At 33.2% G+C, this 19,740-nt stretch overlaps 1 protein-coding gene across 3 annotated transcripts in view; it reads right to left on the bottom strand.

Annotated features, from left to right (window-relative positions):
* ppp1r1b (protein phosphatase 1, regulatory (inhibitor) subunit 1B) overlaps window positions 1-16,031 on the bottom strand; it is a 47,906-nt gene extending 31,875 nt beyond the window's left edge. For 2 of the 3 annotated variants that reach the window (NM_001281923.1, NM_001281924.1), the window contains exon 1: window positions 15,707-16,028. In NM_001281923.1, coding sequence (NP_001268852.1) covers window positions 15,707-15,820 — 114 coding nt within the window. In that variant the 5' untranslated portion in view covers window positions 15,821-16,028. Of the gene's footprint in view, window positions 1-15,706 lie in introns of all 3 variants that reach the window. The other variant, XR_012394457.1, reaches the window with a different exon arrangement.
* Window positions 16,032-19,740: the final 3,709 nt, after the last annotated feature.

Here is a 19,740-nt window from a genome sequence, read left to right as displayed (position 1 = left end):
GACCCTGTGGATGACCCTGCACATCTCAGGTCATAGGTAGTAAACAGCTGAATGTCCCTTGGCTTCTTACACACTGAAAACCCTGCATTTTTAGCAACCCAAATGTGAGTAAAATATAGACGAACAAAACAATTGGGTTAAATTCCAAATTACACTGTAAAAAAATACTGGGTTTGATTTGTGTTACCACAACATGAAGGAATTAAGTGGATTGAACAGAAAACGATGAAGTTGTCCCAAAAAAAAAAACCCTCAAGAATTGTGCTTTCAGCAAGTAATTTGAACAAGCAAAGGTCATTTTTAGAGTCTCATGTATATTTTGCCCCAATTTAAGTTGAAAGTGTCAGGTTTGTACGTGGGAAAAGGAGGACTCAAATGTAGCATAAAAAACATATTAAACTCAAGGTTTTCCATCTGACTTATTACACCATGAAACTACAGAGGACTCGAGCTTTAAATAAGAAATGATCAAACCTTTCTTTTTTAGCAAAATGCTAATGGTCTAATGCGATTCAATGAATTATGCTAAGCTAAGCGCTCGGTCACATGTACGCACAGTTAAGTTCCATTTTAGTTTAAACAAAAGTGAACAGAAAGTTATATGAAAAAAAGCATATTAAATTCAAAATTTTCCATCTGTCTTATTACATGATGACACTACAGAGGACTCAAGCTTTAAATAGGAAAATTATCAAACCTTTTTTTTTTTTTTAACAAAATGCTAATGGTCTAATCCGATTTAATGAATTATGCTAAGCTAAGCCCACGCACACAGTAAAGTTCTATTTTAGTTTTTACAAAAGTGAACAGTGAGTTAGAAAGTTATTTAAATCCATATAAAATATCAACAACATAAATATCTATATAAAAACTGAATTAAAATGTCATATGCATGGGCAAAAAATATAATATATCAGTTGCATCCGAAAACTTTATTTTGATTTGTACTTACTAAAATATATAAAAGATAAGAGTATTAAAACATCTTGCAGAAAATAAATACATTTTATATATTTGTTTTATATTTTGTCTATGTATATATATATATATATATATATATATATATATATATATATATATATATATATATATATATATATATATATATATATACTTACATACATACATACATACATGCATGCATACATACATACATATTACAATTACAAAAATTCTAATGCATGAAAAATAACTGTAAAAAATCTACTTTAATTTGATTTAGTTCTTTAAAACTTATTTTTGTCTTTAACATACCAATAATATTTAAAAATAAATGTTTACTGTATTTTATTATTCAAATAAATCCTGCCTCTTTCAAAGGCATTTAAAAATAATGGCTGTATATGCAGTAGTTTAAATGACCCATGAAAAAAGAGGTTTATATTGACTTTTCTATTGTATCAGATGTTTCCTCAAGCAATATTTGTCATTCAGAGAGCGTGTTTGCAGTAAATCACTCTTATGTAAACCACTTATGGGCTTCCGCTCTTCACGTTTTGTCCCGTACAACAGTTCTTTCCGGTTTATTTAATCTTATCTAGTTGCAAAAATTCACCATCTTTCTATTTCTGCATTGCAAGAAATGATGTTCATTGTGGGCACATTTTTCAGCAGATTTTTGTTTATTAATATAAATTTTGTAGTTCTTACAATAATGATGACTGAGTGCAAGTGTTCATTTTCTTTTTCTTTAATTACTTTATTTCTTAAAGGCATTTTCTATATCACGGGTCTTTAAATTCAAATGTTTTGAATACTTACTGGGGGAAAATACTTTTTTCTTGTCAAAATATAAGTGGCAAATTGTTACTAAGAACTTATTTCTACACTGAAAAGGAGTGTTCATTGGACTTACTAAATTGTTTTAAGGTAAGTGGTTGCAAACAATTGATACGGGCTGAATTACGTTGCATATTACTAATTTTAATGTGTTTGTTTATTTTCAGCCCATGTCAATTGTTTGCAACAATTTGCGAAGAAGCATTTTCTTCAGTATCGAGTCAGTGTTTAAAATCTCGACTACAACGATTTTGAACATTTAAACAGTTTATTTACTAGGAAAAAAATAATTTGTTCCTGTTGTTTGTCAAAATATATTATATAATATATTTTATAATATATCACAAATTTTTATATGACAATTATCACAGACATACAAATACAAAAAGCAGCCTAATCTCACAAGGAAACGTAAGTATTTTACGTTTTGACAGTTTAGTGGCTAATTCATTCGAACTCGTATGAGTTCAGTCGTACAAAAATGTAGGATTTTAAAAAGGAGGAGTGGCATCCAACCCCACCCCTAACCCCAACCGTCATTGGGTGATGAATAAATCATACTAAATTGTACCAATTAGATCGTACGAATTCATATGAATTAGCCACTAAATCAAGAAGTTTCGAATTGCCGTGAGATTGCGTTGACAAAAACACATAAATAAAATGAAAGTTATATGGGACTAGATCAGGGATTCCCAAACTTTTATGCTTGTGACCCCTCAAATAACAATGCCAGTGACTTTTGACCCACGCTCAACACACACAACAATAGGTCTATATAAACACGAGCATATTGACAAAAAAAAAAGTGCAACAGTCTAATAACCATAGGCTTGAATTTATATAGTAATTTATTAATTTGTTTATTTATTATTAACCTCATCTAATGGTGGACACAATGTTTTCAGCACAAGTCTATTCTTGGTTTAATTTTAAAGACCGCCACTCAGAGATCATCCTCAAAGTTCAGTTGTGGCCTGTAATTATTTTTAATGTATTTGATTGCTACAAAGTCAGAAAGTTTAACCTGGTGCTATAAAATCTGCTGCTGTTGACACTATTACTGTGTCGTTGATCTAACGTAAACAATTTACAGGCTGATGGTGAAATCACCAAGCGACCCCCTGTCATTATCCCGCGACCCTCTGGGGAGTCCTGGCGCTCAACTTATGAACCACTGGCATAGATGACTGAAAATTTGGACATCTTTTATACATGTCCATTATTATATACCAATGATAGGGGAAACTGTAATTTTTGAAGTAATTTTTTGAGTGTAATTTTTTGTTTTGTTCAAAAAGTGTAAAACAAATTCTGTATGGAGTCAATCTTTATAAATCTTGACTAAAGCAAAAGTTTGAATATTTACACCATTTTTAACTACGAAAAAAAACAACTCAGACCCACTGGAATTATGTTCCCAGGGATACATATTTAAGAACCGACAAATATGCAACTTGGATTACATCGTTTTGCAATTTCTGTTTTCACAAATCCACTTGAGGGCGCCATGTACGTTTCTCATATGTGCTATTTTTCGCAAATCCATGTGAGGCTGCTGTGGACAATTCTGCATGTCTTAACGTCTTTACCGCCCCATGTCTGTGAGAGGACAGGTTGTTGCCGTACATTAATATATCAGCTTGTTATCGACTGACGCCTTTTTTTTTTTTTTTAAAGTTGAGTGTTTTTTTTTTTTTTAGATTAAACCAAAAGCAAACTAGAAGAAAAAACTAGTCCTTTGTTGGACTTTAACCCTGGTCTGCTCTCCTGGTAGTAATTTATTTTTTTTAAACAAAATGCTAATGGTCTAACCTGATACAATAAATTATGCTAAGCTACGCTAATGAAATCGACTGAATGGATTTAAAAATGGTTCATCATCTGTTTAACTCCAGGGGGCTCTAGAGCCTTTTTCAAAACAAATTGCGTGTTTCATAAAGATTAAACCAACCAATAGTGTTTTCAAAAGAGAGAAAACCATCACGGCTGGATGCTTCTGCCACAATCTCGCACTGATGTTTTGGGGTTTTTTTTCCTTAGTTTCTGAAACTCCTTCATTGTACTCGAACCCCTGTCTGCTCTCATTGCGGTGATTTTTTTTTTATTTTTATGAAATGCTAATGGTCCAACCCAATTCAATGAATTATGCTAAGCTAATGAAATCGGTTGAATGGATTCAAAAATGGTCCGTCATCTGTTTAACTCGAGGAGACTTTGGAGCCTTTTTCAAAACAAATTGACTGTATCTTTAAGATTAAACCAACCAATAGTGTTTTCAAAAGCAAACTAGATAAGAAATGTCATCACGGCTGGCTGCTTCTACCACAATCTCACAATGCTTTTTTGGGTTTCATTTTCCTTGGTTTCTGAAACTCGCTTTGTTGGACTTGAACCCCGGTCTGCTCTCATTGCAGTGATTTTTTTTTTAACGAAATGTTAATGGTCTAACCCAATTCAATGAATTATGTTAAGCTAAGCTAATAAAATCGACTGAAAGGATTCAAGTTCAATTAACCTGTTTAACTCTAGGAGACTCTAGAGCCTTTTTCAAACAAAGTTGAGTGTTTTATTTAGATTAAAACAACCAATAAGTGTTTTCAAAAGCAAATTAGGAGAGAAAACCATCGCAGCTGGATGCTTCTACCACGATCTCACACTGCTTTTTTGGGTTTCATTTTCTACGGTTTCTGAAACTGTCCTTAATCGGACTCGAACGCCGGTTTGCTCTCATGGCTCATGGTGGTTAGCAACCAAGCAAGCCAGTCGCGCCTAAAAATTCGTTCCATAGCATTCGTTTTACAGACAAAATGCTGCCATATTTCTCGATTCTCAAACATATATCCCATGCACATTTTCCCAATGAGCCTGTTTTGGAAAAAAATACAGATAGTTGCTATTGTTGCCAAAATATATGTGGCAAATTGTTACATGACAAGTATTACAAAAAAAAACAGTAGTTGTCCTCATGACGTTATTGAATTAGAAGCAAACTAGGACACGCTCTCCATTTTACACTAACGTTACTAAGTGTTAGTGTTTCCATTTAACCAATTATCTTACTTTTAATTGTGTTTAACAGAGGTTGATTTCAGCCTGATAATGAAACTCAAATCTAGGCTGATGAAGATCCCTAGGTGTTTTATCCCCTTCGGGACGTCTAAACTTAAACATCCTGCTGTTTATAGAGGCCACAGTCTGCATTAGCATCAGGTGTACTTCATATAATGTGTGTTTTAGTGAAGGCGAATGTTACTGATGGGCGTTTATAAATTACTGATATGGGTCATTATAGTTCACACTCAACATCTTCAGTGATCTCTGTCCTTCCCAGGTCCTTGTTACAAAAGTAGCTGAAGGTTTGCTGGCAATTATAAAAAGTAGGGCGGTGAAGAAGCAACCCTGATTTTTTCCAGTTAATATATGAAGTTAAGAAGTGGCACACAACCCCGTCCAAGTCCTTTGTGTGTCCGTATAGTGACGCACGAAAATGAGCCTTTCACTGCATTTCTAAAGAGTAATTAAAGTACACATGAAATCAAAACTAACCATATTGTCTTTGTTCGCTCACGTTGCTAGTTCTGTTATGCACAATTCATCTCTGCATGTCATTAAGAAAAAAAATATGGTTTGTCCTTGTAATCTTTCATTGAAATACGAACTTCCTGTTTGTTTTCAGTTAAACTGTCAGATTAGGTCTGTCTGAGGTATTGGGCGTGGCTAACACTTAACCACGCCCCTCCATATGTCAGTATTTACAACAAACAGAAACGGTGAGGAGGAGGAGTCTGTTTGTAATATCTCTCAAAACCCTTTTCCAGGTCTTTCTGAAAAAAACGCCTACTTTACTACATCCAATCAGCTCACAGTAAAAAACCAACAAGCCACACCCACTGTTTTCTCATTTAATATTGCATTTCTCTAGGAACTGCATCACAATATGACAAATAAAAAAAACTGTCGCAGCTTCCAGTTAATGCGGACTGTAAAATCCTTTTAAAATGATTTATATGAGGTAAAATTACAAAATTGTTTAACATGAAGCTTTTTTTTTTTTTTTTTGCAGATATCTTTAACTGAGTTTTAACATTATTCTCATGAGGCCCGTAGTATGTAAATAGACTATAGATATGTTCATTTCATTTCTTTAAGTCTGACCAAGGCATAATTTTCATTAAAAAAAACATGAATATTGTTAACACTAAATTAAAGTTACAACTAAAATAAACTCTATTTTATATTCAAATATACCTGAAAATGCAACATCACTGCTGTTTTTTTTTCATTAAAAAATTGTGCAAAATTGTACTATTTTTGGTGTCAAAATTTGGCTGAAACAATTATTATATGCTCATTTTTGTATTTTTATCAATATTAATAAAGTTCAAACGAACAGCACTGATTTAAATTTTGAAAAAAATTTTGTGCAAGTGTAACTGCAAATGTATTTCTACCCAAAATGTTTGGTTCGGGTTTTTTGGTCGAGTATGAATGAACACAAATATATAATTGTTTCAACCTCTGCATGTGCAGAACCTAATATGAAATTATATCCTTATTTTAACACAACATTAAAAACTAAAGTTTCCAAAAGAGAGTTTTTAGATGTTAAACGTTCTTCATAGAACCGTCAATGTCAATAAAGCATCTTTATTTAATTTTTTTTGAACAAAGAGTTTATTGTTTTTGATTATGCAAGACAGGCAACAGAAAAACACAATTCCATTTCGTCGCAATTATTTCCCACCCCAGCAAAAGAACATCACTCTCTTCTCCCCCATATAAATACACACAATTCTCTTACAAGAGGCAATTTAAATGCAAAAACAAATATTGCTAGATTCCCAAAAAAACAAGTATACATTACTGTACTTTACACAAAAGTTACACCATCCAACAAACAGCAAAACACACACACACACACACACACAAAAACACAACAACAACAAAAACACAACACTATACTTTAGTTACACCTCTTGTAATAAATGACCAATATTATTGTTGTTAAATTAAACCACTTTCCTACTACTTCATATACATCCATTTTGATTTTAATATTAATATGTTACTTTTACCATGGCCATACACTGTGCTGTGGCATTAATCCAAGTTCCAATAGATGGTGGATCAGGCCTTTTCCAGCTAAGAGCTATTATTCTTTTAGCTTGTAATGTAGTATAATCTATGAGTTTGCGCTGCTGAAGATTTACTTTAAGGTTCTTTGGATATAAATGGAGCAAAATCATTTTTGCATCTAGTGGAATATTCAAGGGTGAAATTATCTTTGTAACATTAATCACTTCCTCCCAAAAGTCTCTAATAATGTTGCATTCCCAAACACAATGCACAAAGGCACCCTGAGCCTCTCTGCATTTAAAGCATGTATCAGGAATATTTTTATTAAACTTATTTAGTTTGACAGAGTTATGTAAGTCTGCATCAACCAGTTATATTGAAGGAGTTTTAAGCTAACGCTCCCTAACTGTTTCTGAGAATAAAGCATCTTTATTTTTAAGTTTAAATATTGCTTGTAAAATTTCAGGGTTGATCTTTGTTTTTAGTTATTTATAAAGTTAATTATAAAGCACAATTCTGTCTAAAATTTTAAGAAGCTTTGTTGCTTATACATTTGTGAGATGAGATGTTTTTTATCATGTGCAAATGCAAATAATAAAAACTATTTTAAAGGGGACCTATTATGCAAAAATCACTTTTATAAGGGGTTTAAACACAGTTGTTGCTTAGTCTATGAATATAACCAGCTTCTAATAGTAAACATTTATTTATAGAATTCTTTTATAATCACACTTTATAAAAACAGTCTGCACAAACACTTTGATTGACATTCTTCCTTTGTACATGTCATCAGAGGGGGAAAGCCCCACCCATTAGTTCTGATCTCTCCCTCATTAGTATCGGACGTTAGTCTTGTTTTTGAATCTGCTTCTATGCTGACACATAGGCATATGTAGCTCCGCCCTCTTTTGAAAAAGAACCCAATCTCATTTGAATTTAAAGCGACAGTCACCCAAAACGACACATAAGATCAAAGCCTTCCTATGTACGTGTCATCAGAGGGGGAAAGCCCCGCCCATTAGTTATGATCTCTCTCTTATTAGCATAGGACGTTAGTCTTGTTTTCGAATCTGCTTCTATGCTGACACATAGGCATATGTAGCTCCGCCCTCTTTTGAAAAAGAGCCCAATTTCATTTGAATTTAAAGTGACAGTCACCCAAAACGACACATAAGATCAAAGCCTTCCTATGTACGTGTCATCACAGGGGGAAAGCCCCACCCATTAGTTATGATCTCTCTCTTATTAGTATCGGAAGTTAGTCTTGTTTTTGAATCAGCCACTATGCTGACACATTGGCATTTTTAGCTCCGCTGTCTTTTGAAAAGAGCCTAATCTCATTTGAATTTAAAGCGACAGTAACTAAAACAACACAATTAAGATCAAAGCCTTCCTTTGTACGTGTCATCAGAGGGGGAAAGCCCCGCCCATTAGTTATGATCTCTCTCTTATTAGCATAGGACGTTGGTCTTGTTTTCGAATCTGCTTCTATGCTGACACATAGGCATATGTAGCTCCGCCCTCTTTTGAAAAAGAGCCCAATCTCATTTTAATTTAAAGTGACAGTCACCCAAAACGACACATATGATCAAAGCCTTCCTTTGTACGTGTCATCACAGGGGGAAAGCCCCGCCCATTAGTTCTGATCTCTCCCTCATTAGTATCGGAAGTTAGTCTTGTTTTTGAATCTGCTACTATGGTGACACAAGGGCATTTGTAGCTCCGCCCTCTTTAAAAAAAAAGCACAATCTCATTTGAATTTAAAGCGACAGTCACTAAAACAACACAATTAAGATCAAAGCCACAATTAAGATCAAAACTTTGTACGTGTCATCAGAGGGGGAAAGCCCCGCCCATTAGTTCTGATCTCTCCCTTATTAGCATAGGACATTATTGTTTTTGAATCTGCCACTATGCTGACATTTTTAGCTCCGCTGTCTTTTGAAAAGAGCACAATCTCATTTAAATTTAAAGCGACAGCTACCAATATGGCCCTATTAGCCTCAAACCTTAAAAGGGTCAGTTTTAAAGGGTTATAAAACCTTATTACTGTGGTATTTTGAGCTGAAACTTTACATATACACTTTATGGACATAAACAGAGACTTGTTTATCATCTTGTAAAAAGCACATTGATGTGGTATGTCAGATAGCGGAGGAAAACAAGTATAAATATAGTATATTTACTATTATCATTGCTCAAGGTCTTAACTGCAGATAGATCTCAGTAAAACATTCACACACCTTGACCTGGGTCAAGTCATTCAGCCGGTGAAACTATTTCTCTAAACACTCGTCCTACAGAGTTTACAGCATTTATGATGCAGTTTATTTTGTTACATTTGTGATCTAGATTTTTTTCTAAACTATACATTTGTGATTATATTTAAGCTAAGATTTGTTTAACCCAGGTTTAATAATAAAAATATATATATTTTACGCCCCAGAATAAATGTATGATAGCATCTGATGTACTGCTTAGCTGCATACAGTTAGTTTGAAGCATGGCTGGAAGATTCAGTTGGTTACCAGAGCCAGGAAAGAAAAAAAAAACTCAAGCTGTTCCACAGACGCTGCTGGACTGTTTCCATCATGCGATACAGAATACAATTAAGGAAGAAGAAGCTGATGAACACATCATCATATGATTTTGGGAAACGTCTGTGTTTTAAGACTGAATCTTCAGACATACTTTTGATCTGTCAAATAAAGCTCAATATGCTCTCATGAAATCACGCCGGAGATTCTGTTCATGTAGCTCCAATGCTGCCTGCTAATACTGGAAGCACATGCAGCCCATCCATTCATTCATTCAGTCTGACATTAACAAGCACAGCACATGCTTGAGTTAAGCAGCAGCTTCCTTTCAGCACAGGACAAAAACACAAAACATGGAGGATGTAATTACATCTTCACAACAAATGTTTCCCATTAAGAAAACGATTGGATTTTAAGGGAACTGTTTACGCAAAAGGACAAGGGAAGTTCTGGGCTTTTTCACACGGTGGATAGTTTGTAAACAAATCATTCAGACTTAAAATAACGATTCAAAAGATCTGACTCAATGATTTCCTTTAAGGGGCAGTTCACCCAAAATGTAACTTGTCTGTTCGTGTACTCACAATCGGCTCATTCAGGATAGTAGTGTGCTTTTTACAGACACTACAGATTATTTTTAGCTGAAAGCATGGGCTGTTTCTCAATACCAGCTACGTAAAGTTCAGACTTGCATACTTGGAAACTACAGAGGACACAAGGACACAAATGGGGTACTTCTTTAAATGGAACAGCATTTATCTTTATAAGGTCACTTACCTCACCACGGATTCATCGGTTTCACTGTACATTAAAAACAGTGTTGGGAGTAATGCGTTACAAAAGTAATCAAGCGGCAACCTCCCGCTCTCCCTCAGGAAGCCAATACGGAAGTAACTAAAACTGAAATTCATCCGAAATTCCGCTAGTCCTGGCCGCTCCTGGCTCCAAAACAGAGCAAATTTCAATTGAGCCCACTGTTAGAATGGCCAACTTTACAGCAGAAAAAAGGTGTTTACAGCCTGGTACAAAAAAAGATTTTGGTTCATATAGCTAATATTACCCTTCATGACAACTGTGAGGGGGGTGAATTTTTTTATAACTCATCCGTTTCCTTTATATTAAGTTTGCATAATTAAGGGAGTGGCCACTTGATTGACAGCTAGGTCTCGTTGGTCGCCGTCACGTCACTTCAGCTGAATCCTGCAGATTAGCCACTGAACTCGGCATATTTATCGTATTTCTGTGTTGTTTTATGTGGCTTTACACTTTCAACTGCCTTTTGGACTTGTTTCCCACAATTATTGGATGGCATGGTATGCTGAGTGCACTTAATTGTGCTCACAAACCATTCACGTGGCCTCTGTTTCCCATGCGAGTAAAGTTATATACTTATATACCATCTCTATACATGTATTTGTTTTATTTAAGATTATTTATCGTTTAAATTTATATTTAGAGCTGTAATGCACTTCAGAATCTGACAGATTGATTAGCTGTAGGCTCTAGAACAGTCATCTGAAGCGTTGTCATACAGTGTTATGCTGGAGTTCATCAATAGTCTTACATTAACTAACTCAGACTGTATCTGAAGTGTTTGGAAGTAATTCGCGTTTTCCTCCTGTTGAAAAACGTCATAAGAACAATGTTTAATGGCTCAAAACACTTTATTGATATAGTGTACAACCAAGCACAAGTGGTCGGAATACAAACGAGTCACAGGTGATGAAGTATTAAGCGTTCTCCCAAAGTAAAGTGTGTCTGAACCAGGTCCAAGCTAAATGCTAGCAGGTGTCTGTAGCTCCGCTCACTCTCCGCCTCTTTGCCCTTGTTTGGTATCCCGCCATGGGTGTGATGACGCGCGAACAAAATGGCGACGGTTGGCCGCGCCTACTTGTGGCTTCTTTTGCGCTCTTTAGAAACCTATGGGTGACGTCACGGATACCACGTCCATATATTTTACAGTCTATGAAAGTAATGTATTACAGCAGGGGTTTTCAAAGTGTGAGGCGTGCCTCCCCTGGAGGGCGCCAGAGCATGTCAGGGGAGGCGCGGGAAAAAATATTATATAATAAAATATTATTATTAAGTTGAATTATGATATGTTAGTGCGTCGACATATGAAGCAGTAGCACATCAGGGCGTCCCGAGATCGAATCCCAGCTCGAGGACATTTCCTTACCATACCCCCCTCTCTCTCTCTCTCTCCAACTTCACTTAATGTCTAAATACTGTCCTATGTAATAGAGGCAAACATTTTAAAAATCTTTAAAAAAAAAAAAAAAAAAAAAAACATTTAAAAAATCTATAAAAATAACACACCATTTTAGAACAGCAAAAAAACACTTGCACTGCACTTCACGCCAAATTACAGTGTTTGATAGCCTGAGACTGAAGTGACCAGGGGTCTCATTTATAAACATGGCATACACACAAAACAGAGGCGGAAATGTGCGTACACCATGTCCCAATTAAAATTTGTCATCTACAAAAAACAAACTTAAACATATACATATACATAAACATATACTGTAAAGAACAATCCGCAATTTTACGGTTTATTTAACAGCTGGGGTGACGAAAAAAAAAACGTTAAAAAAAATGGCTGTTAAATTACAGAAGTTTACTGTAAAATAGCAGGTTGAATTACAGAAATTTACCAGAAAGTTCAATTTAAAGAAATTTCTGTAATTTAACAGCCGATATTTCACGTTTTTTTACTGTAAAATTGCAGATTTTTTTTTAACAGTGTATTTAACTTAATTATTGACTTAATTGAACCATTTTAAGTCATAATATGAGCTATAATCATTAATAGATGAATGAAGATTTATTCTGACGCACGTTCACTTTTACGCAAATTTAATAAATCAGAACCCAGGACATTTTTTAAAACTTCTCAATTTGTGATCCACAAAAGACAAGTCAATGCTTTCCACGCAACACAAGGCTTACTTAATGATGCCTGGATCTTAATGATCACTCTAAACATATTCATAACTGTTTATATGGGGAGTTTTTGGAGCATTGGCCTTTCTCTTGCGCTCACCTTTTTAACTGGTGTCTCCTGAGGATGATTCTGGTCTGTCTCTGCAGCAGCAGCAGCAGCGCAGTACAGAACAGCTCTCCGACCCACTTTGTTAAGACTAAAATTACAACACCAACAGGACGGGGAACTGGTCCAGAACAACACACACACACTGCATCTGCACTCTCAGAGATCCAGAAAAGAGACAAACGCACCACTTTATCTCAAAAATATATGTGCAAAGCAACCGAAGGCCAAAATCAATAGCGGACTTCGAAACAGGCACATGAACGCAGTGTATGGTCAGGCTATAAAACCACGTCCTGTATCCAGAACATCAACTCAGCCCTTTCCAGGTCACACACCGTTTACCATTTCCAGGACAGATTTATAGCCTTAAAACTTTGGATTTTATGAGCGTGCTCAGTGAGTGTGCAGGGCAAACATATCTCCAGGTCACATCTGACCCCACAATTAAAAGAAAAATGGAGAAATAGTATTCATCATGAAGAAAACAGAGCCTGCTTTTCAGACCATTAAAATTAAGGGTTATATTTGGACATTATTTTAATGAGAAATATGAATATTTTTGCTTATAAGCTCATCATCTGAATCTGGTTTTTGTTTTTACATTATTATTATTATTAGTATTACTTAGAGATTTACGTGTCAATGGTCAAGTATTTTAATTTTAAAAAAATTAAATGTTTTTGATGCTTAAAATAAAGTTGAAATAAAATATATAAAAAGAAAAATGTAAACATCTGAATTAAATGTAAGATGTAATAAAAGTACTAAGACTAAAACAAATTTAAGACATAAGCTAATAAAATGACAGAATATAAAAAAGTACCTAAATTTAGTAAAATGTCCAAAACTTTAATTGATTGATAATTAAATACAATAAGAAAAGCTTTTCTAATATTTAATATTTTTATCTCTTAATTATTTCTCATTTTAAAAAGTAAAAAATATAAACATTCAAATTTTTATTTAATTAAAAATACATATAAACATTTTATGCCATTTTATAGAGTAAATGATTAGATTATCATTCATATAACAATTGTGTTCATTTTTATTTCTTTTTAGGAATACTTTATACTTAAAATGTTGCATTTATTATTTAAAATTTGCCATTATTTTAAATTTAAAAATATTTAAATTTACAATAGAAAGACTAGACCATAATATCATTAAAATAATAAATAAACAATAAAAAGACATGCAACTAAATAATATGACAATGCAAAAAAAAAAAAAAAAAAAAAAAAAAAACTCATCACCTTATGTTGTCAACCTTCTGACTTTTCCCTTAATCACATCCCTCAAAAAATTGTGTAACAATTCTCCATCACACAACCTGACACTTCAAAGTCCTCAAAAACTAAGTCCCATTTTCATCACGATAATATCTAGTTCAGGGCCCAGAAGACTCCTGAATGCATTTGTATGACAATGACTATGCAATGCAACAACAACAAAAACCTCATCACCTTATGCTCTTACATCTGAATTTTTGCCTAAAACCAACCAAAAGCACATTCCTCAGATATTGTAAAAGTACTAAAAATAAAACAAATTAAAGATGCAAGTTAATACAATGACAGAATGTAAAAAACTAAATACATAACTACCTAAATTTATTCAAATTTCCAAAACACAAATAAAATAAATACAAAAATAAAATAAAAATATTTTTTTCTAATTAATACTTTTATTTCTTAATTATTTCGTATGTTAAAGAAAGTATTAAAATATACATTTACATATTTTTTTTTAATTAAAAATATATATAAACATTTTATAGAGTAAATTAAGTGATATTACTTTAATAGATTATCATTCATATAACAGTTGTGTTTATTTTCATCTCTTTTTAGGAATACTTCATACATTATATTTAAAACGTTGTATTTATATTTCAAATTTGACAATCTTTTACATTTTATGTTGAAGATTTAAACTTAAAAACACTGAACAATAATCTCATTAAAATAACAAATAAACAATAAAAAGGCATGCAATCAAATAATATGTCAGTAACAATCCTCCATTACACTTTAAAGTCCCCTAAAACTACTTTCATCACTATAAACTAGTTCAGGGCCCATGCAGGGTTCCACACAATTAGTTCATGCTGTCCCAACACAAATTAATTAAGTTAACACTTTTAACAAAATTTTATGTGGCTTGGAAAAAAAAAAATTAAATTGTCCCAATGAAATCTTAAGAATTGAGTTGTTTTAGTTTGAACCAGCAAAAAAAATTAAATTTTTGAGTGCAAAAGAATGAATGCATTTAAATGAAAGATTTCAATTTAAATGTCTGAATTAATTTAATATGTAATAAAAGCATTCAAAATAAAACTAATTAAAGAAATAAGCTTATAAAATGACAGAAAAAACTACTCAAATTTTGTAAAAATTTCCAAAACAAAGTCCAAAAAACATATAACACAATAATTTTTTTAATAAATCATATTTTTATTTCATGACTATAGACAAAAAAATACCTAAATTTAGTGATGTTTCCTAAACATAAATAAAAGAAAATATAAAAAATACAATAGGAATAGTTTTTCTAATAATTAATATTGTTATTTCTTAATTATTTCTCATTTAAAAAAAGTTTGAAAAAATATTTAAATTAACTTTTTAAATCTCATTTAAATAATTAATAAACAATAAATCAACAGACGTTTTAATATTAAAGACATCCAACTAAACAATACGACAATGCAACAACAAGACTAAAACCTCTTCATCTTACGACTTCACAGAATATAACAAAAAAACTAAATTTAGTAAAATTTCCAAAACATAAATAAAAATAAAAAACTGCCCCCCCCCCCAAAATATGTTTTTAATAATTCATATTTTTTATTTCTTAAATAATAATAACTTAATTTTCCATCTTTTTAAGAATACCTTATATTTAAAAAGTATTTATATTTAAATGTAACATTATTTTACATTTTATTAACCATTTAAACTTAAAATAGAAAGACTAAGCCATAATCTCATTAAAATAATAAACAATAAAAAGACGTATAACTAAACAATATGACAATGCAACAACAACAAAAACCTCATCACCTTATGCTCCCCCATCTGACTTTCCCCCTAAAACACATCCCAAAAGCACATTCCTAACAGTTTCAGTGAATTCAGTAACAATCCTCCATCACTCTTTAAAGTCCCCTCAAACTACTTTCATCACTATAAACTAGTTCAGGACCCAGAAGACTCATGAATGCATCTGTGTTTGTGTGTCAAAGTCGTACCATCTCAACCTGCCGCGGGTCCAGCTGGGTGGGTTCCGTCGCTGGGACTGCAAATTGGATTTTCCTCCTTTCCTTGGGTTCCACGGGGCCCTCCGAGGGACTCGAAGGATCCATAATGCGCTTTCGTCCTCTATCACTCTCAAAAAAAAATCCCAGGAATCTACCTATGCCTGTCTGAACAGTACATACACGCAAACACACACACACACACACACAAGCTTTTCTCCTTGACTTTCTCAGTGATTTGTCTCTCTCAGATCCGCCGGCGGGTTTTTTTCTTCCTCCCCTGCCTGTTCTTATCTGTGTGACCTCTACTTTTTCTGCCTCACTCTGTGTTTGAGTCGTCCTTATATGAGGGAGGGAGGGAGGGGCGGGGCTTAGCGGAGGGAGAGGGGTGTGGCTTAGTGACAGGATGGTACAATTGCGTGTTTTAGGGGGGTGAGATGACGTTCATTTCTAATCAGAAGGAGAAGAAAAAAAAGATAATCTCATCCAGCTGGCTGAGCCTCTTTTGGCCTCTATTTGTGAATAGGAGATTAATAGAGAGTGAGGGGGAAATATATATACACAGAGAGAGGGCAATCATTTATGTCAGGGAGCAGTTTTAATGCATTTATAACTGCTGGAAATGATCAGGAGTGACACTGATTTGGTGCTTATAGGGTATTAAGTAGTTTAACAGCTAGGATGAGGACAGCGGGACACTATTAGTTGCTTGGATGTTCACTCGAAAAATGTAAATATTGTCAATTTAAGGTCATTTAAGATTAGGTTTGGTTTCTTGATTCTGTGGAAGACGATGGTAGATTTTATTTAGTACAATGTTAGGAAAATTTCCTTTTTTAAAAAGTGGCATGCAGCACATTTCAGTACACTCCATTTTGAAAAGTAATATTTTTATCCATTTCTCATTGAATATAGGCTATGTTTTTTGGTGTTTTTAAACTTGACAGATTTATTAAACTGATATATTTTTTAAAATAACATTTCAGTCACCAAACATACAGTTGAAGTCAGAATTGTTAGCCCCCCTTTGAATTTTGTATTCTTTTTTTAAATATTTGGGATGTTTAACAGAGCAAGGAAATTTTCACAGTATGTCTGATAATATTTTTTCTTCTGAAGAAAGTCTTATTTGTTTTATTTCGGCTAAAATAAAAGCAGTTTTTAATTTTTTTAAGCACCATTTTAAGGACAAAATTATTTCGATAGTCTACAGAACAAACCATCCTTATACAATAACCCTTATACAATAATGCCTAGTTAACCTAATTAACCTAGTTAAGCCTTTAAATGTCACTTTAAGCTGTATAGAAGTGTCTAGAAAAATATCTTGTAAAATATTATTTACTGTCATCATGGCAAAGATAAAATAAATCAGTGATTAGAGATGAGTTATTAAAACTATTATGTTTAGAAATGTGTTGAAAGAAATCTTCTCTCTGTTAAACTGAAATTCGATAAAAAAATAAACGGGGCTAATAAATCAGGGAGGCTAATAATTCTGACTTCAACTGAATTTATAAATGGATTTCTGGAATTTCTAAAAACTAAAGGGGTCTAAAATGATTGTCCTTATTCTCTTAATGAGATTTGGGTGTGTTTTGGTTATAACATGCATTAAACCAATTAGAGTCGTCTTCCATTCTTTATAAGAATGAGTTGCAATTGTGCCATGGAATATTCGCTATTTACATGTCAATGTCAATTTTATTTATATAGCACTATTAAACACAACCAAAGGTTGACCAATGTGCTGAACAATAAATCACAAAGAACAGGTATAAAATTATAGCTAAAACAAACAATTCTCACACATAGTTAATATAGGTAAAAACAACCAAATCTCACTAATAGTTATTATAGCTAAAAACAAACAAATCTCACTAATAAAATGCCAAATCAAAAAGGTAAGTTTTCAACCTAGATTCAACTGCGAAAGCCCGGTCACCCCTGCATTTCAGCTTTGACTTTGGAATGTATAAAAATCTCTGGTTTGATGACCGAAGAGACCGACCAGGCTGATGTTCAGTCAACAGGTCTGACAGGTAGGAAGGAGCTAAGCCATTTAGAGATTTAAAAACCAGGAGAAGAATTTTAAAAGTGACACGATAGTGCACAGGCAACCAGTGCAGAGAGCGCAGTACTGGTGTGATGTGGTCAAATTTTTTGGTGCTGGTTAAAAGCCTTGCAGCAGCAGTTTGAACTAGCTGTAGGCGGGATAGAGTTGTCTCACTGATCCCAAAATATAGCGCATTTGGTGGACTTTGCAAGCGAAAAAACTGAACGCTTCAATAACGAAGAAACAGATCTGCTCATCTACAGAACGAGCCATTTATCACCAAAACTCCCAGAGGAAATTTATGTAAACTAGGAGTTGAACGACTTTAGATTTTGGGAATTTGACTTTTATCAAAGTTGAGTCGACTAGTCGTTGGTGACGTCATCAATTAAACTCAAGATGCAAATGTTTTCCAAAACGCCACAATTTGTGATTTATTTGCAGGAAAAATATACACATGCTGTTTGACAGCTCATAACACGTTGCAAAAACAATGCAGCATTACTAATGACCAGTAAGGAGAGATTGCTGAAAAATCACATGTAAAAGTATCATTACTTGCCTAAAAATGCAGTGCGAGTAGAGTAAAAGTATCTGTTGTAAATATTACTCAAAGTATGAGTGAAAAGTAGCCCTTTTAAAAGTACTCAAGAGTAGTGAGTATTACACAGTTAAAAGCTGATGCATTTATATTGTGAATGTGTGTAAACGAATAATTCTGTAGTCCATTTATTCATTGCCCAGCAGGCACACATCATAATAAAATGTTAATATTGGGTCAAATTTAGGTTGTGACGTCAGGTGACTCAAATTTTAAGGATATTATTTTACTATCAAAAAAACAATGTTGATATTTGGTTGATTTTAGGTTGTTAGAAAGTGACCAAAATCCAACGTCAGGCCAACATCTTAAACCAACGTCAAATTGACGTCAAATACTGACATTTATTCGTCAGGTATGGCAACTAAAATCCAACATCTGATAGACGTCAGTGTTAATATCCACACAGTGTCAAGCCGAGGTTGATTTTAGGTTGGACACTGAGGTTGATAATAGATAATACAATTAAAGTCATGCAAAATATTGCTAAAGTTACAACCTACAAATTTTCAAATAAATGTTTAACATTTTTTTTTGCTTCTTTTGATTTTTCCTCTTTTTTATTTGTATTAAATATTTTTCTATGACGTATAAATTTGGCTTTACTAATTTTTGAAACGTTATCGTTATTTCATTTGTGAGAGAAGCTCCAGATTTGGCTTCAGTACTGACTAATGTAATGTTTATGCATGAATATTGCATAGCTTCCTATTAAAAATATGAATTTAAAAGAGAGATTTGTGAGGGGTGTTCTTATATACTCTGTATGTGTACATGTACATTTTAATAAACATCCACTATTCATGTCAACATAAATAATTCAACTGAAATTAAAGCACACTGTAAAACAAATGCTGTGCTTCACACAACTGATTTGTGTTAGGACAATATGAAGGAATTAAGTTAACTTAGTTTTTTGTTCACAAGTTTAAGTGGATTAAACAAAAAAAACTAATAAGTTGTCACAAAAACGTCCAACAATTAGAAATATTTTTATTTCTTGATTGTTTCTTATTTTAAAAATGTTTAAAAATATTAATTACAATTCTTATTTATTTTAAAAAGTATGTATTTTATAGCATAAATTAAGTTCTATTACTTCATTAGACTATCATGTATATAACAATTGGATTTATTTTCATTTCGTTTCAGTTAACTTAATCGGTAGGACAACGTGAAGGTATTGTGTGCAACCCAACACATTTTACAGTGTAGCAGTTAACCGGGATAAGCAATCTTTCAACTATCAAAATAGACCATTTATTTTTTTATGCAAACAGTCATTTGTAGATTTAAGACTAGTCTAAGCTGTTTATGCAGCCATCCTCTGAAGCTTTTTTATAATAATAATGATAATAATAATAATGATGA

The sequence above is a fragment of the Danio rerio genome, chromosome 19 (genome assembly GCF_049306965.1).
Source record: "Danio rerio strain Tuebingen ecotype United States chromosome 19, GRCz12tu, whole genome shotgun sequence".
Lineage (NCBI taxonomy): Eukaryota > Metazoa > Chordata > Actinopteri > Cypriniformes > Danionidae > Danio > Danio rerio.
Note: the sequence above shows the minus strand (reverse complement) of the source record. Positions and strands in the feature narration are given on the sequence as shown.